Raw genomic sequence first — 25785 nt, 5'->3', positions numbered from 1 at the left:
CAGAAGGTCTTCGTTTAAGCTTTCTCTGTCCTCCCCCAGGAACCTTAGAATAATACAATCAGATTTTCCGATCGTTTTTCCTATTTCCAGCACTCTCTTGCTCTGTCACTGCTCTCATATGACTCCCTTGAGTCGACCACACCGACATAGACCTCAGTATATGTGTGTGTGTTTGTGGGAATTTGCATGGCTGTGTTGTTCTGCTCCACTTGTGTGTGTAGCTAGGATCTAGTATCACATTCCAAAAATCACCCCCCCACACACACATACACATGCTACCGTCAGCTGAGTGACCTACATTCACGGTGTCAAGTTTTTTAAAGCCTAGAAAGAGGCAACCCAAAAGAGTGAATGTTTGATTTAGAGACAACCGTTATGACATGATCTCATCCTAGACCATTTATTGTGTGTGTGTGTGTGTGTGTGTGTGGTAGGATGTGTGTGTGCTTGGAGAGGGGGTGGGGGGTGTAGGGTGTAAAATTAAAGTCCTCTTCTTCCAGAATCCATCTTTGAGTCTCCGTGAGTCTTATCAACTCACCGCAGAATCAAAAACTGGGTATGTCATCACTCACATCTGCTGGGTGTCAGAAGGACCAAAGTGCAGAAGTCGTTTTTGACTTCTGCACTTGGGTCTGAAGAAAAGTTGGTTCCTCTACTCTGGACAGCTCTACAGCAGGTCTCCATCATGACGAGTGTCTCCCAGCCATGTTGGTGTTGGTGTGTGTGTGTGGTCATCTGTGTGTTTTTGTGTGTATGTGATTTAATGCTTGTATGTTTGTACTGTGTGTGTGGTATTGGTAATTGAAGCGAAGTCTGGTGGTCTGGCTGGTATGTCAGTTAGGATACTCGCGGTGCTGTGTCTGGTGCTAAGCCCAAATAAGATTTCCCCAATCTCATTCTGCAGTGCTGCAGTCCTTTATGGATCAGCTCACACACAGAACTGATCTGCACTCTCTGCAATCTCTCTCTCTCTCTCTCTCTCTCTCTCTCTCTCTCTCTCTCTCTCTCTCTCTCTCTCTCTCTCTCTCTCTCTCTCTCTCTCTCTCTCTCTCTCTCTCTCTCTCTCTCTCTCTCTCTCTCTCTCACACACACACACACACACACCTACACACGCACACACACACACAGAGCATGTGTCCTAATACACATCCAGTTATACTTGCTTCATTTACCTACCTATTATCTGTGGGGCTGCTTGCCTCAGCATCTCCAGTATCAAGCTCAACCTTGAGCCCATATACTTTTGTTGCACCACATTTAATGACTTCCATACTTACCCTCTTCTTTCACGGCCTCCCCCCTTCCCCTGTCATCCTTCTCCACCCCTCCAGAGCCGGACTGGGCGTCACTGACGTTGGGTGTGTTTGTGTGCCAGGCCTGCTCACTCCTACACAGGAGCATCCCTCACATCAGCAGAGTCAAGGCTGTACAGAAGGACACCTGGGACGCCTCCGAAGTGGAAGTAAGAAACATGGGGGAGATCTTCTGATATATATCAAAGTGACTTTGAAAGCTCAAATCAAATTGCCATACCTTGCAGGTCGATCTAGGGAGCCCGAGTTTTCGAAGACCAACACTATATTTCAGTTAGTGTTGGGTGTGATGAAGCTTATAACCCTCCTGTAGGAGAGGGTCTGGCTGGACAAGACCCTTCCTGCAAATCAGAGCCTCTTTATAGATGATCTGACTGCTGTCCAGACGTCCAGACGTGCTTGGAACTCAGTCCAAGTGTAATCCCTCCAAGGATGAAAGCCATCTGGTGTTGACCACTGTCAATATATCCATTTACTTAGGTCCTTGTTTTGTTTACAACTTTGTAATACCTGTACTCAGGTCATTGGGACATCTAGAAGTAATGTTTTATAATATGTTCATTTAGCAGATGTTTTTTATCCAAACCAGGGGGGTGGGGATTCAAACCAGTGACATCTGCAGTCAAACGTTATACCACTGAACTGTGCCCATCCCATGTCTGTGAGTTCTAATCTCAGGCATGTGTGTACTGTCTCCCAGCTCATGGCTGCTGTGGGGAACACTGCAGCCAAGGCCAAGTATGAACAGAAGGTCCCACCATTTTACTACAGACCGAGACACACAGACTGCAAGTAAGTTTCTATTTACTCACACACACACACACACACACACACCGAGGGACATGGACCGGGGAGTCTGCTTGTGCGATCTAGAGAGATGCAGATAGAAAGATAAAAAGGCAGACGGAGGAAAAGATATCCAGATTGAGAGGGAGAGAAGGAGTAATATGGAGATAGAGAGGTGGGCGCGTGATGGGGCACATTCATTCCTGTGTGTATTTCTGACCGATCGGACCTGCATGTGCATTTAGCTTGAACCAAAAAACCTTTCCCTCCACATGTGAGATGAAGTCAAACAAACACGATTCCTTTGGATTCAAATTCCATTGATTGGTTTATTGTAATCTGAATAATCTGGAGACATTATAGATAAGCGGTCAAACATCCATATCTGTCTGGACCACACTGATACATCTTAGTCATCTGGTGAATGCAGAGAACTGCTGAGATGGATACTGAACACTGGTTGGGCCTATACATATTTACATATATTGTAGGGTCCAAAAGTCTGAGACCACTAGTCAAGGTACTTCTATTTTGCAATTGTTTCAAATTAAATTGTATTTTTGTCATTACAAATCATAAAATAATCTTAACAATTTAAGGGAAACATTGAAGCTTTGAAAAATCGATATGAATTTCAGAATATCTTAGTATTTGGTATGTCCCCCTTTTGCTTTGATGACAGCATGCATTTGAGCTGGCGTGGGCTTGGAAGTTTGTGCAGAACCTGATGATTAGTGTGATCTGACAATGTTCCAAAGAGCTTCTTGTGATGTCACAAAAATTCTTGACATTTTAAGCTTTTGGACACTACTGAATATTCTATACATACCTTGTTAATGTATACATATACACTGCAATGTATATAAACTGTATGTGTGTTTGTTGGTTTATATGTGCAGATTTAGTCAATCAGGAGGTTGACAGACAAAGACAGAGAGAGATGGGTTGGCATGGTGATGTTAAAATGGGTTGGCATGGTGATGTTGCTGGTCTCTCCGCCCCAAGTGTACTGTAGGTGAAGCAGAATATCAGAGCTCATATAAACCTGTCTCTTGTGACAAGGGGCAGGGAGGGTTGTGTGGAAAGGAGGAAATGCAGTTTGTGTGCATATGTCTGTTTATGTGTGCGCATGTGTGTGCGTGCGTGCTGCTGGCTGACAGAGTTGTGACAGACGGTGATCTATAGTACTGTCGGTGTGTGTTCCAGACTGCTGAGAGAGCAGTGGATCAGGGCCAGGTACGAGAGGAACGAGTTTGAGTTCATCGAGAAACAGGAGCCCTACTCTGCCGGTGAGCTGACACACACACATGTACACACACACACACACACACTTTGATTATGTAAATAGTGTTGAGCCATGCAAACTGCAAAACAAAAAATAAACAAGTAATATTTTTGTGTCAAATAGACAAAGATTATCAGCACATTCAGAGGACAACTACCCCTTTCCCCTCCCGTTCCCTCTCAGGGGAATGCTTAGATGTGTGATCTTGCATTCTCCTCCTTTATGGTTATGATCAGGGCCTTGCTTAGCTAAGGCAGAGTCATTGTCATGGATAGGGTACACCCATCTCTCTCTCTCTCTCTCTCTCTCTCTCTCTCTCTCTCTCTCTCTCTCTCTCTCTCTCTCTCTCTCTCTCTCTCTGATTGGCTCAAGATGACCTCATATGTTTACCATTAGGTTGAGTGGAGGAGTTTGTCCTGTTTTGCATTTTAGCTGTGTGTGTGTGTGCCGGGCTTGGCCCCAGTGGTCGATGGCAATATTGATTCTCGGGAATATGAAGGGGGAGAAGAAAGAGAGAAGGAGAAGAGGAGTTTGTTGAGGAGGAGAGAACGAATAGAAGGGAAAGTAGACGAGAAGGACAAAATGGAGGAAGGAGGTGAGGGTGGAGGCATGGCGGGTGGAGAGAAGAATGAGTATGGATTGATGGTGTAATGCTTCGTGAGGTGAATCGGAGGTGAATGATTCATGTCTAACAAAGGAAGCGATGCCAAGATCTGTCACAGAGAGGAGGGGAGAGAGAAATACAGATAGGGAGAGAGGGAGATAGAGATGCACTGAAGAGAGTTGGATGGATTTAAGGGATACATTTGGAGAGATGGTGGAGGAGAGAGTGAGAAAGGATGCGTGTGGCAGTATGAGAAAATGAAGAGAGACAGAGACGAAGAATCTATTAAGAATGACTCACTCTTCATGAAAGCCACCTCATTCGTATGAACAACTTCCTCCCAGTTCCAAAAATAGACAGAATCAAATCTTTTTGGGGAATGACAGGAATAGAACAAACCTTAATCTGCATATCATTAACATGTGAGGCCGGAAATGTGTTTTGTCTCGGTCATCTCATCCTGGTTTCCTTTTATTTCTATCTTCTCTCTCCTGTCCTTCCCTCCATCTGACCTTCTCTCCTCTCGTCTCCTCCCTTACAATCCCCGCACAGGATCGTCTGAACGTTTGGTCAGAGAGCCTGGCATAGTTAGAGATAACTTTTCCAGCAGCTCAGTAGCTGTGTGTCGGAGTGATGGTGTCATCAGTCATGTAAAAGGGAGATAAAGACACGCCTGTTTAATCACAGAGGACGCTCCAATCAAACGCTGAAAAGATCAAACATGTTTGGAAGTTACAATGCATTTGCAAGTCTAGGACCAGCCACAGATGGATCAATGGGATGTTAAACTCTTTCACATTGCAAGACCATCAACGCCAACTATCTCAAACCGTTCAGACAGTTTAAGAACATGCAGAACTAAATCATCTTTGAATGTGCAAACGTGTCTATTAGTTTAACTGTATCCTCTAAATGCCTTGTTGCTCTTTTCTCTCATTGACCCTTCTGTGCTGTGTCTGTTTGTGTGTCTATTTGTGTGTGTGTTTGTGTGTGTATGTTTGTGTGTCTATTTGTGTGTGTGTTTGTGTGTGTATGTTTGTGCGTGTATGTTTGTGTGTTTCCCACTCTAGGTTACAGAGAGGGGTTTCTATGGAAACGCGGTCGAGACAACGGTCAGTTCCTGAGCAGGAAGTTCATCCTTTCAGAGAGAGAAGGAGCTTTGAAATATTATAACAAGCAAGACGTAAGCACACAACAAACACACACGCATATACACTCAACAATTGTACGTTCCATCTCACCCATGTGTGTGTGTGTGTGTGTGTGTGTGTGTGTTTGTTTCCCCCCTCAGGCACGAGATCCCAAGGCGGTGATGAAGATAGAGACGATGAATGCCACGTTCCAGCCTGCTAAGATAGGGAACCCCTGTGGTCTGCAGATCACCTACCTGAAGGACAACAGCACCAGGAACATCTTTGTCTACCACAGTGATGCCAAAGTTAGCGCTTGACTGACCTTTCTGCGTACATGTGCTCCAGGGGAGAGAAAAGATGCCAACTAGAAAATGAAGAGACTCTTTGGCACAAGACGAGACAAGCACATACACACACACACTCACACACGCATAGACACACTCACAGCCAGACATGTTGTTGCCAGCGACTTTACAGCTAAATCCTGCAGCAGAGTAATCTTCTCAGTGTCCCAGTCAGATAGGACAGGACAGGCTGCTCTGATTTATAGGCCACTTGGCAGAGGTGCTGATGGCCTGCTGGCTGCCTGTTTCTCACAGAGATGCTGACAGCCTGTTTTTCTTAGAGCCTTAATGATCTCTTGCTCACGATAGCTTTCCTACAGGTTTTGAAAGGGAACACTGCTCCCTCTAGTGGACACTCTGCTTTACAACAAGCTCCACTCCAACTATAATAGATGGCATCACGAAGAAGTTCATTGAGTACAAAGCGAAGATTATGTGTCTGTAGAGCAGGTTTATAATACCAGACTTGCTATGATAAGAAGATTAGTCATCTATGCCCATCCATCCCGATGCTTATTCAGTCTCTCATGGTCTGGCATCACCCCAGGATACACTCAGTCAAACAGTGAACACTGATTTCATCTGTGTTGTTCTCAGGAGATGGTTGACTGGTTCAACGCTATCCGAGCGGCCAGGTTCCACTACCTCCAGGTGGCCTTCCCTGGAGCAGGAGACGAAGAGGTGGGACCAGGACACTGGGATCATTCTGGGTCGTGCCGATGATCATAGTCGAGTTCACTCTCTGTTGGTAGTACTAGTTTTATGTAGATCTCCTCCTGTGTGTTTCCAGCTGGTGCCCAAGTTGACTCGTAACTTCATGAAGGAAGGCTTCATGGAGAAGACTGGCCCCAAGGTTAGACTGTCCTCTGTCATCCGCATCTGAAGGCAGCTCATCAAGATAAACAAACAATGATGCTGTGATCTATCTAAAAGATCCTTGAAGTGCACATTATCCTCCCTCCCTCCCTCCCTCCCTCCCTCCCTCCCTCCCTCCCTCCCTCCCTCCCTCCCTCCCTCCCTCCCTCCCTCCCTCCCTCCCTCCCTCCCTCCCTCCCTCCCTCCCTCCCTCCCTCCCTCCCTCCCTCCCTCCCTCCCTCCCCCCCCCCTCTCTCTCTCTCTCTCTCTCTCTCTCCCTCCACTCTCTGTCTGTCTCCAGCACACAGAGGGGTTTAAGAAGAGGTGGTTCACCATGGATGACAGAAGGCTTATGTACTTCAAGGACCCACTGGTGAGGAGATAAAACTAATGTGTTTCAGTCTGACAACCTAGATATTAAAGTCATCTTTCTCGCTATTCTATTTACTACATATTTTATTGTCCTGATATCCTCTTTGGTATCCCCCCAACCCCCCACCCACCCATCTATGTCTCTGTCTCTCCCTCTCATTCTGTCTCCCTCTCTGTCCCCCTTCCCTCTACCTCCGCCAGGATGCGTATGCGCGAGGGGAGGTGTTCATCGGCAGTAAGGAGAACAGCTACACCGTCCTCTCCGGTCTGCCCCCGTCCACACAGGGCTACCACTGGAACCATGGCATCACCATAGTAACCCCCGACAGGAAGTTCCTGTTTGCCTGCGAGACGGCAGCTGAGCAGAGAGACTGGATCGCTGCTTTCCAGAGAGTCATAAACCGACCAATGAGGCCGCAGGAGTATGCAGGTACAAGATATACTGAATATAGATGTAGTTCTACATTGATAACACTGATTTGTTGTAGTTTTATTGTTGTAAGCACTTAAAGAATGTGTACATTTAAAGTAGTGTCTTTTCGATATTACATTTTCTGACGTATTTTTTCTGTCCTTTCTAGTTGAGGCTCATTTCAAACACAAACCCTGAAACTGGACCTGAACAGGACTGACCCATGTCGAACACCAGACCAAATCAGTCTTATTGGAGACAGACTCCACAGAGTACATCCCAGTCAAGGACACTATCTGGGACTGACAGGATGAGATTAGGAGAGATGAGGAGATGGGTCGAAGAGGAGAGAGAGAAACGGAGATAGACAAAGAGAAGGAAGAAGGGACCCCCCTCCAGCTGTACCATCCAAAAGCTCCAACAAGACCAATGCCTTTTCCAGGGCTAAAGATGAAAGGTCAGGGAGGTCAGAGGGGGGCTGTCCTCTGCTGCTACCCTCCTGTGTACATCCATCCCCCCTCCCCAATACGATACTTGGATTCTCCCTCTTCACCCCCTTGTTCTTCTGTGTTGTGAGTGGTTGATCCCAATCCCTAATTCAGTGATGGTGTCATTTATGGTAATTATGTGATAAAAGTCATTTCACTGTGCTTAATGAAACAAAAAGGTATCAACATTACTAATTTATTGAGTGTACAGTTTTAAATATGGTGGTTGCTGAGAGTTTTTATTCCTTTAGGGCAAGGTATCAGTTTGAACTGTAATATCAAGAGGTGCTGACTAAAACATATGCATATACAGACCATGAAGATCAGGAACTACCATGCTCTTGAGCCAATTGACACGCATCCTAAGACTGTTTATTTAAAATACTGTAGATAATATGGAAGACACTTTAATGTCTGACAACAGGATTGTCATTAATGTGATCAGGATTTACGTCATTAGCAATTTGTGAAGAATTTGTTTTGACCTACTGATCCTTCTGATTTGTGAGCTCTGATCCTGTTCTGAATGTGAAGCAGACATGAGACCCTGAAATCACAGTGTTGTAACTTCTGTTGACACTAGAGTGCACTCTAAGATACTGTAACCCAGACCCATTGGATTGTATGGCAGTGGTTCTGGCTTAATAAAGACAGCAAAATCTACTGAAAGCTGTCCCCTTGACACTGAATTGGTCATTATAGTTTCAAGTCCATTTTAATGAGCTACGATAGAAGCACAGACATGACTAGGCTGTGACTACTGTGCGTGTTGAAGAGTAGAGGATGTGAAATAATATGTAGACAGTATGCTGTCAACACAATCCTGCTGTGCTGTGTGTACGTGCGTGTGTGTGTGTGTGTGTGTGCGTGCGTGTGTGTGCGCGTGCGTGTGCTGTCCATTCCACAGCTGTTGGGAGCAGAGCTTGAGGACCAGACAGCTGAGGAGAGTCTCTGATGGGGAACCAAAGAGTACAGTGAGACATGATGGCGTGCTGATGACATTGTGGAGCTACATGGCTGGAAGCGCTGTGTGTGTGTGTGTGTTGGGGGGGATTAATAGCTTTCATAGGTCAAGCTGGAGCCAATCCTCACAGTAACAGCTGACACACTATTGCACTATTGCATTATGTTGCCTTCCCTCTCTTTCTGATGTTCCTCACCTCCTTCTGACACATTCACTTTCCACTCTTTCGGCCCTCTGTTCTCAGTCGTGTAGGTGCACATCAAGTTGAGACTGAATAAGACAGTGTGTGTGCGTGTTTGTTTGTGTGTGCATGCGAAGCCTCTGCAAATCACAGGCGCGCATCACATCTCCTGATGTGTCCCTCAGTCTCTCCACTCCTGCTCCATCCCACCATCCTCTCCTCCGCGTGTCCCTCCATCCCTTCCCTCCGGCTCCAGAGACCTGTGGAATCCTGGATAAGTCAATGTTGGTTCTGTCTGGCAGCCTGTTGTCATTGGCGACCAGTCGGGCCATGCAAACTCAGCAGACACTAATGTACTGAGGCTCACCGGGCCTGGGAGCCAACAGGAAACAGGGTGGTCATTAAACCTGGGTGGAACCTGGAACCAGCCGCCATGCTATTTGTAGTACAGCCTCAAGGGCTAAATGTGGGGCTATGACATCACGTTTGTAGTTTGTGGGGCTAGGTGTGTCTGATGTGATTTGTAGTTGTGATCATAAGTGCTACAAGTGTGATTTTTGTTTATTTGTGTAGTTATGACATGGGATTCATAGTCTGGGGCATAGGCTACAGGTGTGGCTATGACATATGATTTTTAACGCTGGCCAGAGACTACAGGTGTAGTTATAGCATGGTATTTATCAAGATGGACCTAGGCTACATGTATGACCTGTGATTTAGACCAAGGGGCTGAATTAAGAGTTAAGAGTTGTGTTAACTGGACAAGATAGGAATTCCAAGATGGATGTGTTCAAAGTGTTACGTTTATTGATGAACCTCAAGGCCCAAACATTCCCCGAGCTAGTGCCAGAAAATGTATGAAGGATATTTATAAAACATAATGATAATATTTCACATGTAGCCAACAGATCATGATTGCCAACAAAGCACATATAAGCAAGCCAGCACCAGTTATGCGTTAACAATTTTTAATTACTTGTAAAGCCGGCATACAAGTAACAGACAGACCAAAATTATATAAAAATATACACATTTACACATCTAAAACATACACACACAACTAAACCTGGAATGGCAATAGAGACTTAAATCAGGTTTTTCTCTTCCTAATGCAACATTATTCTACCCTGACAAAATTGGTTCATTCCTCTGTGTTCCTGATGAACAAATGTTATGCACACAACATTGACATACTGTATCATCTTTCTCTTCAGATGTTGACAAGTTCAGCAGATGCAGAGGGGTTTAGCCAGCCAGGCTGGAAGCTCCTTCCCTTTCTCTATCATCATCTCCAGCTGTCCAGTCAGTCAGTCAGTCAGTCTGTCAGTCAACCCTTCCACAAGAATGGACCCCTCAAGCCTGAAATCGCTTAATCTCCATTCACAGGAAACAGAATTGGAACACCTGTCGCGCTGGGTGAAACTCTGCCGCTCTTTTTGGTAAGTCCATGGATTTAGCGTGTTGAAAGAGGTATGCAGAGCTCTGTTAGTTTGGTAGTCTGGTTAGCTGGAATGATCACACTGTGCCCGGTCACTTTTTTTGGTGTTTGTGAAAATGTGAAAGGTGCAAAAAATACCTTACGGATTAAGACTTGCTTCAATTTGCCTGGTAATACACTGCACATGTCAGTGGGGATCCAGTCATGTTGTCCCTCCCCCTATGGGCGGCTGAGGGACGTGTAGACAGGCTGCTCCCAGGCTGTCGCAGGGCTGCTGTGTGCGGATGGTAAGGCCAGGCTGTTGATGAAAGAGCTGGAGTATGTTCTCCTGGAGGAGGAGGAGAAGTAAGGGTACTGGTATAGCCCTGCTGGGTACCCAGAGTATGCCCCATAGAAGCTGGGCCCCTGCAGGTCTGTGTAGTCACACTGGGGGATAGGGATGGAGGAGGGAGCCAAGGAGGGGCAGGAGCCCGAGCCCAGGGGGGTGTAGTCAGGGTGGGGAGGTGGTGGAGGTGGGGAGGAGGAACATTGGGGGGGCTGGCTGCTGTAGTGGCTGGGACTCATCTGCTCGGTTTTAATATGAGGCCTCTGCTGCTGGTGAGGGTCCCCATGGTTACTGTTACCTGGAGACAAGGAGGAGGGGGGCACTGCTCCGGCTTTGTGACCCCACCCTGAGTGAGGATGGGGATTGGGGGAGCTGAGGGAGGCCGTGCTGGAGGGGGGGTTGTGTCCTAGCCCCTGGTCAGAGGATGCAAGGGTGGAGCTGTGGCCACTGGGAGGCAGGTATTGGTCGAACTCGTGGACGTCGAAGCCCTCCATGTTGCTGATGACATCTGTGCTGAGTTCAGAGATGTCCACATGGCTGAAGTCAATGTTCTGACGACCTCCACCTCCAGTGTGGATCTCCGGGGGTCGTCGGCACTCATGTTTCCCCCCCAGGTGTAGCTCTGTTTTGGGGGTGGTGGGGGGTGTTGGAGGGTTAGCGGGGGCATGATGCTGACCTGTAGGCACAACACAGCAGGTCAGGGGATGTTTGTTAAAATGCATGTTTAATACACACTAACACGTGTTTGTGTGTATTAAACCTATACACACATTACACCAGATATGCTCACACAAAATTCAAAAACACTAAACAAACACATAGAAGAAATCTCACCGCCTCGTTCAGGAGGAGGATGATGATGAGGATTTTGCATTTCCCCTATATTAGCCAGTCTACCCTGACCCAGTCCCAGGCCTGGTTCTGTCTTGTACACCTGGACACGGCCCTGGTGGCTCATCTCAGTTCCTGGGTCTGAATCAGCCTGGCACGGTTTGGTGCTCTTCCGGCGCCGGGGCTGGTACTTGTAGTCTGGGTAGTCCTTCTTGTGCTGCAGCCTCAGTCTCTCTGCCTCCTCCATAAAGGGACGCTTCTCACTCTCAGACAGCAAGCTGCAGAGGAAGAAAATACATTGATTAATTACAGAGGATGGATGGACCATGCATAGGAATGGGAATAGCATCCATCTGTCATCTAGTCAGAACTACAGTACCTAGTTTATGGCCAAAACCAAAAAACGTCTATAGAAAGGTTGATAGATGAAAAGTTGAAAGACAATTTCTTAAATATTGAAAACGTTATACTCAATTCTACAATGAAATACACGTCATGGTGCAAACACATAGACACCGTCTTTGCAAGTAAAGATAAATCCCAGAGGAGTACTAACCGCCAGAGTTTCCCCAAAGTCTTGCTCAGCTCGGCGTTATGCAGATGCGGGTACTGGTCTGCTAGTTTCCTCCGTGCTGCCTGTGCCCACACCATGAACGCATTCATCGGCCTTTTCACGTGCGGTTTGTTCTTCATCGACCTGTCCCCGCGGGGTGGCATCGGCACGAGCGACCAGTCATATCCTTTAAGAACTTGAGATACTGCGTCTCGGATGCAAGCCGGGAATCGATCATCATCCTCACCGTCCGATTTCTGGCTGATCCCAGGAATGCGCCTGTGCCCATCCGAATCCACTGGGGAGGACGGGGCGTCCGAATCCGAGTCGACCTGGGACATGGAGCTTGCTGTTCCAGCTGGACTGCATGGGTGGTCGGTGATAGACTTGCTGCCTTCCTCAGACATGGTCACTGCTATAATGACTTCGATATATGGAGTTGCCTAGAGTCTCCAAATACTCATTTTACGCAAGGAGCACAAAAACCAGGAATGACCCTAAACTTTTCGTGTGACTTTAGGTCCAGATGTGTATTTCAGTAGAACAAATATTGTTAATCTATTTAAAGTTATTATATTTACATCTTAAGTGATGCCCTGACTGACACATTCAGTGTGTTGGGAGAGTTTTGTTTAGTTGAGCTCTCTTCCACTCCACCCACTTCATCTTATTGGTTTAAGTCCGACAGCTGCCCTCCGTGCCTCCCATGTATTTTTGCTGAGAGTCAAATGGTACAGATATTTCTTATTTTAGGTAAATATTTAATTTTACATTTTAAATTACTCGCTGATATTCAAAATGAAAATAATCGATGTCAAAAAGTAGTGTATCTGCTAAATTGGCATCTTTTTATTGGACTAATTATCCAGGACAAAAGAGTCCCTCTCCGACCATAATATAACGATCGGTGTATTTATTATGACTGTTCTGAATTGCTTCTTTGCAAAAGCGGAGTTAGCGGTCATGTAAGCGATCTTTACAGTATCTGGCTTAGTTGAAACCATGGGTTGTTCGGTCCCATCTTTTTATATATCAAGTTTAAATGCAACTTCCTGACAAATGCCAAAACAAGCCCTTTGAGTCACGTGATTAGTGGATCCGCCAACATGGCCACTAGCAGTGAAAGTTCAGAGTGCTCAGAGAGCACGTTGAGAAAAAGACGTGTCGAGCCTTTGAAACCAGCGACTAATGCAAATGACAATTCTACAAATGACACAGAGGACACTGGAAAATATGAAGACAAGAAAAAGGAAGCGCTTTCACTACGGACCGGAACTTATTGGCTCACTCGAATTGTGCTGCTGCGTTCTATTGGCTTCATATACTGTGAGTGGGTTGATTGAACCACCGCTACACTGTTACGTTGTAGTTAATTTCGCTCATAATAAACGTTGATCGATATTAGTGTAACCATAATCACATGTTCACATCACAACATTTTCTCCAGTTTCAGTGAAATAACACACAGTAACAAAGTAACAACATAAGTCTGTTTTGTAGGCCTATGTCCATATCACACATCTTTGACTCCCCCTTCCAACTACACCCCCTCCCTCCATGTCTCTCAAACTTCTCCTTTAGTCATTGCATTCACTGTGGCCTACAACCAGAACAAGCAGCTGATTGGCCAGCGAGGTCTGATGCCTGCCAAGGACTACCTGAACAGTGTGAAGCGCTACGTTGGGGGCAAGATTGGCATGGCGGCCCTGGCATACACGCCCTCCATACTCTGGTTCATGGACTGGTCCGCCATGGATGCCAACCTAGACGGTATCGCCCTGGTGGGCATGGTGCTGTCAGGGTTTGTACTGGTGACTGGCATGGCTAATATGGTCATCATGGTGGTGCTGTGGGTGCTGTACCATTCTCTGGTCAGTGTGGGTCAGCTCTGGTGAGTGACACACACATACAGCTGTTATTTGAACACACATAAGGACCAAAAGACTAACATACTCACTCAGAGACTTGAATTCAGTTTTAATGATCTTGCCAAGTCTGATCCAGTTATCTGATTAGTTTTAGCACCAGGACAATATGGCTCACATCTCAAGCACAGCCATTCGCTTGATCAATTTAGATGACCTTGTTATCCATTTATTTATCTTGTTCTCGACAGCCTGTTTCAGCTGTAATCTGTAGCAGCTCTCCTCTTTTGAAATGTACATGTAATCTGTGAAGTGGAACAGTACAGTGGTTTCTGTCTGTCAGGGCATGCTCTCCTGTTTAATTTACAGTAACATACTGTGAAATCATGTGTCGGATTATGTGTACGGATTAAGTACAAAACAAATTATGCTCACAACTATCATTTTTTTCTTTCTGTCTCCAGGTATTCCTTTGGTAAGTTGAACTCTTAACTTGATCAAATTAGAGTACAACAAAGGGTTGTGACAAACACACACACTCACACGTGCACACAAGGAGTAAAATGTCAGGCTCAGATGAGAAGCTGGGGTCTATCATGCTTCTCTGATTGGTTGATGATACTGGAGTGAGAGACGCCAATTAGATATATGTGGTAAAGTTCTGTGGTCTCTCTTTTTTATGTTTCTCTTTATCTCTCACCCCCTTCTTTGTCTCTCCCCCCCTCTCTCTTCTCTCTCTCTTGATCGCAAGCTCTCTTGGTTATCTAGGTTTACAAAGGCACTCTTTGTTAAGGTGTGTGTGTGTGTGTCAGTCCTTGGGCAGCTGCGAGGGTCTTCCAGAATCCAGCTGAAGAGTGGAGGGAGCAGGTGGCCCTGCTGCTCCCACGTCAGACATTAGACAGGCTTCAGGCAGCTGGCACACATGCACACACACGTGCATGGATTTACAAAAGTGGATCACCTCCATGTGTATCAAAAAGTCCCTCCCCTCCGCCCTCCCAGGTTGGGAGAGCCAGCTGTTGGAGACAGGGTTCCTGGGGATCTTCCTGTGTCCACTTTGGAGCCTGTCCCAGGTATCCTCTCGCCACCCTCCCTCAATCATCTCCATCTGGACCTTCAGATGGCTCATAGTCCGGATCATGCTAGGCGCAGTGAGTGAAATACACACACACACACACACACACATTCTCATAGTCATATTTACATTTACATTTTGTCATTTATCAGACACTCCTATCCAGAGCGACTTATAGTAAGTACGGGGACATTCCCCCAAGGCAAGTAGGGTGAAGTGCCTTGCCCAAGGACACAACGTCATTTTGGCACGGCCAGGAATCAACCCAGCAACCTTTTGATTACTTCTAATATATATATATATATATATGCCCCTATCATATAAGCAGACAAACACACATACACTTAAGACTTACCTACGTTAACCTCCCAGATGCCAGTGTATTAAAAGCACTTATCAAATATCCAGCAATTTTTTATTTAGATTGTTTATACGAAATTTTTGCACCAGGTTTAGATATTATCCAAAACATCTGAAACAGTCTGGCACTCTGCCACTTTCTGGAAAGGCAGAACCATCGTCAGTCAGTAAGTCACTTAGTCTGGCTGTATGAATGTTTTCCATAGCTATAGCCGCAAACTGTTCTTTCTACAAATAAACAACAAAATAACTCTGAAAGTGTTTTTTCAGTTTATGTCTATAAAGGGAATGGAAGGAAGCAGAAAGGGAGCTATTGGCTCACCCTGCCGCTGGGTCAGAAATATTATTGACATTAATTGCTTGCGACTGTAAAACCCACTCAGTCTTGTCCCCTAGACACACATCCATTACTGCATGCTTATTAAAACCAGAACATATCTAGATCCCTTTAGACACTGCTAATACTTAACCTTTCAGTAGGGCTTAATATTGGAGTCGTTTTTTATGACCGGGCTACACGTTGATGTTGTTTTGTGGTTAATTGAAAACACACTTAGTTCTGAAACTTTGGCTTTAGCGAGTGGAAATCTGGTCATGTGAATATAACTGATTATGAATCCATGACATTGTTGTGCTTGTGCTTTGATGTGTGGTTCAATTACATTTTGAAGTTTGGGGGGTTAGATAGCTGAGCGATTAGGGATTCGGGCTATTAATCAGAAGGTTGCCAGTTCGATTCCCTGCCGTGCTAAATGACGTGTCCTTGGGTTCTGTAAGGCACTTCACCCTACTTGTCTTGGGGAGAATGTCCCCCTAATTACTGTAAGTCGCTCTGGATAAGAGCGTCTGCTAAATGACTAAATGTAAATGTAAGTTTGCTAAAACGTTCCCCATTTCATGAATACATGGTTGACGTTAACCTGAATGTGTCTAAGTGAAAGTCCCCACCAGAGTCCCATGGTGTCTGTCTTCTAAGCAAGAGGAAAGCGGTTCACCTCGGTTAGCTTGGTACAGAAAGATGTGCCTCAGCAGACATAGAGAACAAACCCTTTCAAGACTACAAGTTCCAATTTAGTAGAGTCCACACTAGGCTTAGAGTGTTTGTGTGTGTGCGCATAAGTGTTTGCGTGTGTGAGGGGAATCTCGTTGTTGTCGTTAGCATCTCCCTTGATCCTCATCAGAAGTCGCTAGCATCAGAGAGGTGAAGGTATAGCGCTGGCAAGCTAACATGTTGCTAATGGGATCTGATGCAGGCAATGTCTGTGTTAACTTTAAACTGAAATATAATCACCATTCTCACATGACTGTGTGTGATGAAGATATGTGCTGGCTAGATAACTGCTACACAAATCTCTGTGAAGCGATTCTTGTAGAAAGAGTAATAGAGTAATGCAGCCGAACAATAAAATCTGGAAAATATAATCCTGGATTAAAAATTCAAATTCTTTCCAAAAGATTCTTTCGGGTTTGTGGTTGAACCTTTTGTTTGTGAAATGCTTTAGGCTAGAACCTACAGCATTTCCCACACATCCTTCATAAGAAAGTACAGGATGATCCAGAGGATGTTTAAGTGAGGTGACAGAAATGAACTCTCTGTCAGGGGGCATGGTTGCATGCTTGTGGTATTATCAGCCATAAGTATTAACGCAGGAACACAGTTAAGTGGTGACCGTTTTATTGGAAAATCTTTCCCTTCCTAGCTATTTGTTTGGTCTGTTGCCATGTCTCTCCTCTCTGCTTGTCATTTCTGGTTGTTGATGTATTTGGTAACAGTGGCGTCGGGCCAACCTGGCCAGAGTTCCCCCTTGTCTAAAAGTTGTTGATGGGACTTGGGACTGGGCTAGGCATAAACCCATCATTGTGTCCCAGTTTTTGTGAATCAGGGATGGAGAGAGGTTGACGTACCATGAGGATTTGACTCAGAATAAAAGCATCAGTGTTGCATGGGTAATTTAGTTGATTGTGTCCCATGGAGAAACTGGGCCTCTGCTCATGTTTATAGACTTCTTGTTTAAAATGTTTGTAGAAGCAGCAGACCATACCTGGAGCGAACCTTTAAACGCCACGTGTGGGTATAAGCCTGGACTTGGGGCCTGGACTTGGGGCCTGGGCCAGACACGGGCCCTTGAACCAAGGCTGGTTTGGGTCTGGGTTTGGATCTGGTTGTTGTGGCTGGTCCTGGATTTAGATTACAATCTGGTTCTGGGCTGGCATTGTTAGGGCTAATGACATCCTAAGGGTCTGCTTGCCCCATACCCAGTTCTCTTACCTCTCACAACCTGGCAACAGCTGCCTTGCCTCCACCTTCCCCCATTTTATTGTCCAGAGCTGGTGTAAATCTTACTGCTGTTCTCCTAGACAGGAAATAAGGTGACTTACTTGATGTGGTTTACCCATTCTGACGACACCCTAGCCTGGTCCAGTCCGGTACCCGGAGGGCAGGAACTGGGCTCGACTCAGATGTGTGGACCAGGTCCAGTTTCCGTGGAGAAAAACACTGAAATAAGTTTTATTGAAGTCACATGCACCGACTCAGTTTGTCATGGCCAGTCATTTTATGATGTTGAGAAATTGCATGGGTAATGCAATACTCACTCACTGTTTTTAAGCTTGTTTGAAACATACTTTTGTTTGGTTGTTATTGCTACAATGAGCTTCTATTAGACCTGTACATTTATTTGTGACACTGTACAAATGCTATGATAGGGTAATGCCAGGTTTCCATATTAACAGGCCCTTCAGAGTACCACTATATCATCACTGGAGTACTATCAAAATAACCTTCCTAACAACATTGCATTGACCCATTCAGAGAGGAATGTCCATGCCAACAGATTAGGATATGTGACTGGAATTGATGATAGTCAGAACCTCATGACTGAATTGCATTATGGTCATGTTGGGGCATGTCAACACCCAACATGTTTTAACCAGAACCCAAATGGCTCAATAAACCCAAATAAACAGAACGAGTAATAGTGGAATACAATTTGTGGTAGATATTTTGGGGGAAATACCCCAGGTCTTTATCAGATTAAGTGTGATTCAATAGATGTATGTTCAGTGATCATAAGTAAAAGTCTTCCATGAATTTTCTTGTTGTGCCAAAATGCACTTCTCCATCATTCCCTTCATCCCCTCCTTTTTGAGCTGAGCAGTGGCTGAGGTTTCTTATCCACTATATAGCATGTGAAAAAATGAAATGATTCTGTTGGATTGTGATGGAGTACTCTGAAAGACCATCACTCTCACCCTCCCTTCCCTTCCTCTGCTCTTTCAGCTGTGTTTTATTTCCTAGAACGGTAGATTAAATCATGGGCCAAAGTTAATGGCACTACAATCCACTTCTTTCTCCTCCGTCTTGATTCTGTTCATCTGTTGATCTTTAATGTTGTTAGACACATTAAAGTTAGATTCATTCATTTTCATACAGTTGGGCATCTCTCTCTCTCTCTCTCTCTCTCTGTCTCTCTCGGTCTCTCGGTCTCTCGGTCTCTCGGTCTCTCGGTCTCTCGGTCTCTCTCGCTCTCTCGCTCTCTCGCTATTGCTGAGGATGGTGGGTAATTGAGTGAGACAGGAGATGACTTGGAAGCTGCTCAAGCCAAGCTCTCTCTAGGGTTGAAGTGGTGATGTCCAATGGTGGTGAGGTACCAATGAAGGTTTGTCCAGCCAGATAGCACCAACACATCAAGAGCTTTGCCCCCACCCCTGACCTAGCATCCCTAACCCTAGCACCGCTCATAATGCAATCAAGTCCCAACCGTGACCCTAGCCCTAACCCCAACCGTAGCTCTATAGCTCTCTAGACATGGACTAAAACCAAGCATGGTGGCAAACCCACTGCCCAGTACCTAAGGATCTTTTCGTTTACATGCATCTGGTGATAAATCAGGATTCGTACCGGTGTAAACTGATTACACTCTGATTGATTGCACCCTTTTCCTGTTATTCCTGTCATGAGATGTTATGAATAGGTGAAAATAAAGTTGTTGAACTTTGTACATTATTGGGTTTCATGGTTCTTCAGTGAATGCTGAATTTCAGCAGTTACTGTTCAGGTCGGTAAGGACATGATGAGCCACTACGATGGCTGTATGTCAGAAATGTGGTGATCTCTTTTAGCTTGTCTGCCGTTAGACTGATCACATGATGCATCATAGGATATGACAAGATACATGATTCTGTACCTGGTTTCCCTCATGAAACACACACACACACACACATATACACCCTCACACTTGGCACATTCAAGATCTTTTGCTTTACATTTATTTGCTATATACATTCACATACACACCACAGTCGATCAACAGGTGTTCCTCTGCTTTTCCAGGGTTTGATCAAGATGAGAGGAGACCGCTGCTGGAGAGACCTGACCTGCATGGACTACCACTATGAGGTGTGTGTACCGCTGTATGGCCCTGGGTGTCTTTGATCCATGTTGTGGGATTCAGCTGACCACATTGAATTACTTCTGAAGTGTCTTAATCAGCCCATTATCTATCAGTCCACAGCTTGGCTGACACTTGAAACAGAGCAGATTCTACTCCACATTACGCTCTACACAATATGGCCAACTGTAGCTATTCAATGACATACTGGAGGTGTGCATGTTATATACGTTTGTGGATGCCTTTCTGCCTATGTGTGTGCACTCAAATGGATGTCCACTGGTCTGTCCTCTGTGTGTGTTTGCACAAGTGTGAGTGTGTGTGTGTGTGTGGGTGGGTGCTGTCCACCGTCTCACTCATGTGTTCTGATCATTATCCAGCAGATGATCCTGATCCACAAAGTTAATAAACTAACCACCTGACCCTCCAGCCCCCATCGCTGACCACTCCAAGCCTGTTCCCCCCCAACTCTCTGTCCTGCTCCACCCCAATCCCCTGCTGCCTGGTGTCCCCCTGAGAGGGGAAACTGTCATGTTTGTGTGGTGATCAGGACCCTGACTCACTCCAGCTGGGGTGTTCATGCCTGCCATGCTGCATATTTGGAGGTTAATTCATAGCCAGTGTGTTGAGGGCAAGTGTACCAGACTATAAACCATTAAGATGTTTACAGCTGTATTTAGCATCCATATTAATACAAGGGCTCGATTCTGTAATGTTACAAAATAGGCGAAAATAGTCCCCCCCCACCCCACCCCACCCCACCCCCTGCTCTCACCTATGCAAAGTTGTACTTCTGGACATTGAGTTGATCTCCTGGCCATTCATGTTGCCTGTGTAGCATGTACTGTACTTGTCCGCCTCTCCACCTGTCTCGCTCTCCTTCCTTCTCCTCTCAAGGACTAGAACTTTGGACACAGCCCAGCTATATAGCATAGGTTGATGTGCAGGTCTGTGTTTACGCTAGCAGAGACTCCGCGTTGCGTTGTCCTTCTGGCTGCTGGTGCTGCATGCATGGGGAGGCACGGTTGGAAGGCTAGTGTGTCTGGACTAGACTCTCCAGTACTTAACAATGGCCCAGCTGTTTATGCGCCCGGAAACCAGCCTGGCATGGGGACCAGTCTGCAGACTTGGTTCTCTGATGCATGCTACCTTCCACAGCGACTAAGCCTCTACTTAGTGCAGGTTAGAAGCTCGAGTTAAAGCCCTTTGCCTGTTCTTGTCTTGGTGTCAGTGTGTCTTGTAAGTACTTGTGTTCATTTCCTCACTTGATAGATTGCCGTAAGGAAAGGTTGTCATCTCCTGTCGTATCTCCAGATGTTGAGCTGTTGAAAGTCCTACTGGGTGAATTTGGAGGATAGAGAGCTGTTCCTGGGGGGGAGGGGGGGGCGGCTGGCAGTACCAGAATCTCCCTCCAGTCAAGTCTGTCTGTGAGACCAAACACTGACTGACCAACCTAACCCCAAATCTGTCAACACCCCCAGGGGTAAAGTACATTTACTTTAGATTCACTGTTTACACACACAAACACACACGCAACCGGAAAATGCAGGCGCCAGATGAGAACTGAATGACCCCCCCCCCATCCCTGATACACTGCTTCCTTTCAGACCTACAGACTCGCCACAGGTCCACCCGGTGCAGTGCATCTTGGGACAGCTATATGAAGCTGGTTTGGTTGGGATGTTCTTCTGTAGGGAGTTGGCTTGCGACTGTTTTACTTTATTTCATTTGCTGTGTTGTGTGTTTGTGTGCGTGTGTGCGCGTGTAAATGTTTGTGTATTTTTGTTCGTGTGTCCTTGAGGGAGCTGGGGGTGTATTTGTTTTATCTGAGGTTGCAGGCCCAATGGGTGTTTTGGTGTGTTTAGGTGGAGACACCTAGCATCTAAATAAAGCTCAGCCTTTACTTAGTACTAGAAACCCTCCCTGTGGTGTGGTGTTTGTTCCTCACGCAGTCCCATAACTAACTGTCACACTTCCTCGACTCTCTCTCTCTCTCTCCCCCTCTTTCCTCTCTCTCTCTCTCTCTCTCTCTCTCTCTCTCTCTCTCTCTCTCTCTCTCTCTCCTCTCCCCATGCCCTCACTCCACCACTTTCTTCAGACCCAGCCGGTACCTAACCCCATGTCCTACTACATGCACCACTCCCCCTGGTGGTTCCATCGCTTTGAGACACTGTGCAACCACGCCATCGAGCTGGTGGCACCTTTCTTCACCTTCCTGGGGCGCAGGATGTGCTTGGTCAATGGAACGCTGCAGATTATTTTCCAGGTTAGTGATGAGGGGGGGGGGGGGGGTAACAAACAGATAGAAGTTGTACATTAGATCTACTATTTCCATAGACATGAGTACAGGCCTAGTACATAACATGCTACACAATGTAATTTCTTATTTTACCATTAGTCAAATACTTTCTCACTCTCTTTCACTCTTTTTTACCCCCTACTTTTACAGGTGGTTATAATCGTGAGTGGGAACCTTAGTTTCCTAAACTGGCTGACCATCGTTCCCAGCCTGGCTTGTTTCGACGACGCGTCGCTCGCCTTCCTGTTCTCATCTGGGCGTGGGGCCAAACAGGAAGTGCTGAGGCTGCAGGCGGACGAAGCAGCGGGACAGAGTCCCAAACCTAGCAGAGGTGCACGCACACACACACACACACACGTACAAGCATTCTCCCATATGGTGTGCACACACACACGCACACACACACAAAAAGGGATTAGCACTTGGACAGCTGAGGAATGGAAAAAAAGGAGGCTGAATGAGAGAGGGAGACGAAGAGAGAGAGGCAGACAGGTGGAGAATGTGTATGAGCCAAGCTGGCATGTTAAAGCGTAGAGTATTATTGAATGTGAGAGTGTGTCCATTAAACAATCTTCGTCTGCGGTTGACATGTGGTAAAACCAGGAATAGGTTTCTCTAATAGACCTTCAGGACCTAGTGGCCACACTTTAATGTTGAGACACATGTCATTTAAGTGGGATATAAAGTATCCTACTACCTACAGCATGTGTTATTTTGTAGTTATTTCACTGGACTGTAAAAGTCCAGCCCTAAGTGAAACAGCAGGTAGAATAACTACACTGATACATAGGTATAATATGCCTGGCTGAAATGTGTGTGTGTGTGTTATTTGACAAGTTTAAGGGAGTTACAGTATAACGGTCTGATCCTCCATTTGTTAACAGCAAACGCCCCATGACCTCATAGGCTGAGACCTTAAGGTTGACAGAAGCCAAGAGACTATAGTAACACACACACACACACACACACACACACACACACACACACACACGTAGTCTCCCTTTCATCTGTTTGTCCATTTGTCCCTCAGGTATGCTGATAAGGCGGGTGGTGAATATAGCTTTGGGTGTTCTGATTGGCTACTTGAGCGTTCCCGTGGTGCTGAATCTGCTGAGTTCCAAACAGGTGATGAACACATCATTTGATCCCCTCCGCATTGTCAACACGTACGGGGCGTTTGGCAGGTAAGATACCCCATGTCCATCCTACTCTTCCACACTCCTCCCTCACGTATCTCTCCACTACACTCCCCTCTTTTACTCCCCATCTCTCCTCTGCGCTCCTCTCCCCATCTCTCTATTTCCTCCCCTATTCATCTCTCCATTTATTTATCTTGCTTTGATGAGCACCAACAGGTTATTTGTGGAGGACCAAAGAAGGACCAAAGAATCATCCCTCCTCATTCCTTAATTAATCCCTGAGACAATGAAATAAATCATTGAATTTCTACACGTTTTACCCCTCCCTCCCTCCTCAGTATAACTAAGGAGCGCACAGAGCTGGTTCTGCAGGGCACCCTGAGCTCCGATCCGTCCGACCCAGCGGCGGTCTGGGAGGAGTACCAGTTCCTGTGTAAGCCAGGCGACCCAGAGAGAAGACCCTGCCTCATCTCACCCTACCACTACAGGCTCGACTGGCTCATGTGGTTCGCTGCCTTCCAGGTGAGCTGGATACCCAGAGACGTTACAAACCTCAGCTTACGAACGGCCTGTTCACATGGTCTGGAGGGGAACAGGCTGGATATCCAACGTCTAACCTGGGTTAACTACTAACTACTGCCCACTAGGGGGCAGTAGTCCCATAACTAATATCACTTTGTTTCTGATTGTCTCTCATTTCCCGTCCTTCCAGACCTATGAGCAGAGTGAGTGGGTGATCCACATTGCAGGCAGACTGTTATCCAACGACACCAGTGTCCTCTCCCTGATGGAACACAACCCTTTCCAGGACAGAGAGAACCCCAGGTATGGAACAGCGGCCGACCGTGTCGCTCTCTGGCTCTCCTGCTTCTCATTCTCCTCTCTCTGCTCCTCTAAGATCATAAAAGGAACACCACATTATGACAGGACCTTGGCTCACTTCTTCTCCACCCCCTGACCCCCCCCCTCCAGGTGGGTGAGAGGGGAGCATTTCAGGTACAAGTTTGCTCCGCCTGGCAGTGCCCGAGCAGCCCAGGGGAAGTGGTGGGTGAGGAAACGCATCGGCCCCTACTTCCCTCCGGTCAACCTGGAAGGACTTACCAAGTACTTCCAGTCCAGGAACTGGCCCCACCCACATATACCCACACGGTGACCTTTCAATCTTGACCCCAGACGTTTCCACCCAATGACATATTCAACAATTCAGTTGCAGCAAGGGGCACATGCTTGCTCACACACGCATACTGTTCAAACAGACAGACAGGCAGGATGGAGATATGTTACTTTAACAATTATAAATCTTGGATTTCATCTCCAGCACCAAATCTGTTACTTTCCAGCTGATGTTTCTTGTGATAAAAAAAAAACTATTTTGTAAAGTATGAGTATTGTTCTTCCACACATAATTCTCTATTCAGTTTGAAGTATAAATAATAATACTAAGATATGACATTGATATGTTGATTGTGCGCCTTCTTGTGTAGATAAAGGACAAACAAAAGCTGTGTGTGTCTGAGTGTTTTGTCATCTTGCAGGTGTGTGTGTGTTCTGTCGTAGATGTGTGTTCTGCTTGCAGTGGTAAAGGAACAGGATTCCTCAGAGCACTAGCTCTCAGTTCCACAATGCTCTTCACTCTGCCTGTCTCACAGCACGGCTGTTTTTAATGATTCCCTTTACATCAGAGGTACCTGATTCACATCCACTGAGGCCTTTAACCTTCAACATACACACACACTCACAACAGAAACAGGTTGGAAAGTATAGCATACATTACAATTCTTTATGACTTTGGAAGGTCATCGGGTAAGACTGACAAAATTACAGTATTGTATCAAAGTATTCAAATTTGTCATGCCTGAATGATATTTTAAAATAAAAATAATAACATGATTTTTCTTGTTACCTTAAAAAAAAAACAGACTTCATTCCTCACGAGTAGGCTGACGGTATGGAGCGGACTCTTATCTTCCAGAGCTGCTCCCTCTCTTATCTTCCAGTTCCCCATCAACCTCACTGCTGCAGCAGGAGACGCTCTACCTGGATGTAGAGGGCACTTGTCAGTATAATGAGTGTGAGTCACACATTGAGTGTCTTACATTGTGCTTGAGCTTACATAAATCACTTGATATTAGTCACTGTGCTTTAAATGTGTCTGGGGAGGTTAGGGGTAGATGGGTTCTCTTGAAGGGAGAATTTAGATATTGTATGCTGTAAACATTTTTATCTCAGGTTGAGAAATCCATACATCTCAAGCACGTGAATATTAATAGTCCATATTTTATCATTTGAACTAGTTCTATGGTAAGTTGGTGTACTTTTCAGCCATCGAATGACCCTACGTGACCACAGAGCCAACGCGGAGTAAAACGGCACTGTTGCTTTAAACGCACCACTGCTTTGACAAGTTGTAGAGCGATGGTATTATCTTCTCGAGCGCATTGTAAACACCACTGTGCGCTTACATTCGGTGCGAACCGAGAAAGAGAGAGGGGTAGAGAGATATTGACCATGTGTTGACACCTGCAACTGCACCGTTGGACTGTCGTAAGGCTCGAGCCCTGTGGAGGTTCCACAAGGAAAACTGCTGTCACAGGTGCGCTGTGACAATTGAAACTACCAATTTTAAAGGGGAACGAACAGTAGACTGTCTCCGTGCAGTCATGATTTTGACACACAGGTAAAAAGTGATCTCATTCAAACCGATCTTTGAAAGCAATTTAGCCTAAGATAAGACTAGCACATAACTTATATCAATTCGCGGGAGTAGTTTAA

At 45.9% G+C, this 25785-nt stretch overlaps 3 protein-coding genes across 4 annotated transcripts in view; 2 read left to right on the top strand and 1 right to left on the bottom strand.

The window, feature by feature from the left end:
• LOC146259772 (arf-GAP with dual PH domain-containing protein 1) overlaps window positions 1-8261 on the top strand; it is a 10555-nt gene extending 2294 nt beyond the window's left edge. For both annotated transcript variants that reach the window (XM_084670676.1, XM_084670675.1), the window contains 10 exons: window positions 1332-1462; window positions 2014-2105; window positions 3306-3388; window positions 5059-5171; window positions 5280-5426; window positions 6063-6146; window positions 6256-6318; window positions 6622-6693; window positions 6894-7122; window positions 7274-8261. In XM_084670676.1, the coding sequence (XP_084526802.1) occupies window positions 1332-1462; window positions 2014-2105; window positions 3306-3388; window positions 5059-5171; window positions 5280-5426; window positions 6063-6146; window positions 6256-6318; window positions 6622-6693; window positions 6894-7122; window positions 7274-7302 (1043 nt within the window). In that variant the 3' untranslated portion in view covers window positions 7303-8261. The remainder of the gene's footprint in view (window positions 1-1331; window positions 1463-2013; window positions 2106-3305; window positions 3389-5058; window positions 5172-5279; window positions 5427-6062; window positions 6147-6255; window positions 6319-6621; window positions 6694-6893; window positions 7123-7273) is intronic.
• Window positions 8262-9540: 1279 nt separating this feature from the next.
• Window positions 9541-12479, bottom strand: sox8a (SRY-box transcription factor 8a). The gene is made up of 4 exons (XM_084670673.1): window positions 11888-12479; window positions 11335-11609; window positions 10314-11176; window positions 9541-10169 (listed from the first exon to the last, which is right to left on the bottom strand). The coding sequence occupies exons 1-3, from the start codon at window positions 12289-12291 to the stop codon at window positions 10395-10397; spliced, it is 1461 nt and encodes a 486-aa protein (XP_084526799.1). The 5' UTR covers window positions 12292-12479; the 3' UTR covers window positions 9541-10169; window positions 10314-10394.
• A 485-nt stretch (window positions 12480-12964) lies between these two features.
• Window positions 12965-24875, top strand: lmf1 (lipase maturation factor 1). The gene is made up of 11 exons (XM_084670674.1): window positions 12965-13210; window positions 13466-13775; window positions 14214-14224; window positions 14752-14900; window positions 19518-19583; window positions 21674-21841; window positions 22025-22205; window positions 22905-23058; window positions 23352-23535; window positions 23726-23838; window positions 23986-24875. Exons 1-11 carry the CDS (start codon window positions 12991-12993, stop codon window positions 24164-24166), a joined length of 1737 nt encoding a protein of 578 aa, XP_084526800.1. The 5' UTR covers window positions 12965-12990; the 3' UTR covers window positions 24167-24875.
• The last annotated feature ends 910 nt before the right edge of the window (window positions 24876-25785 follow it).

The sequence above is a fragment of the Hypomesus nipponensis genome, chromosome 13, assembly GCF_054491055.1.
Source record: "Hypomesus nipponensis isolate SF chromosome 13, ASM5449105v1, whole genome shotgun sequence".
Classification (NCBI taxonomy): Eukaryota; Metazoa; Chordata; class Actinopteri; order Osmeriformes; family Osmeridae; genus Hypomesus; species Hypomesus nipponensis.
Note: the sequence above shows the minus strand (reverse complement) of the source record. Positions and strands in the feature narration are given on the sequence as shown.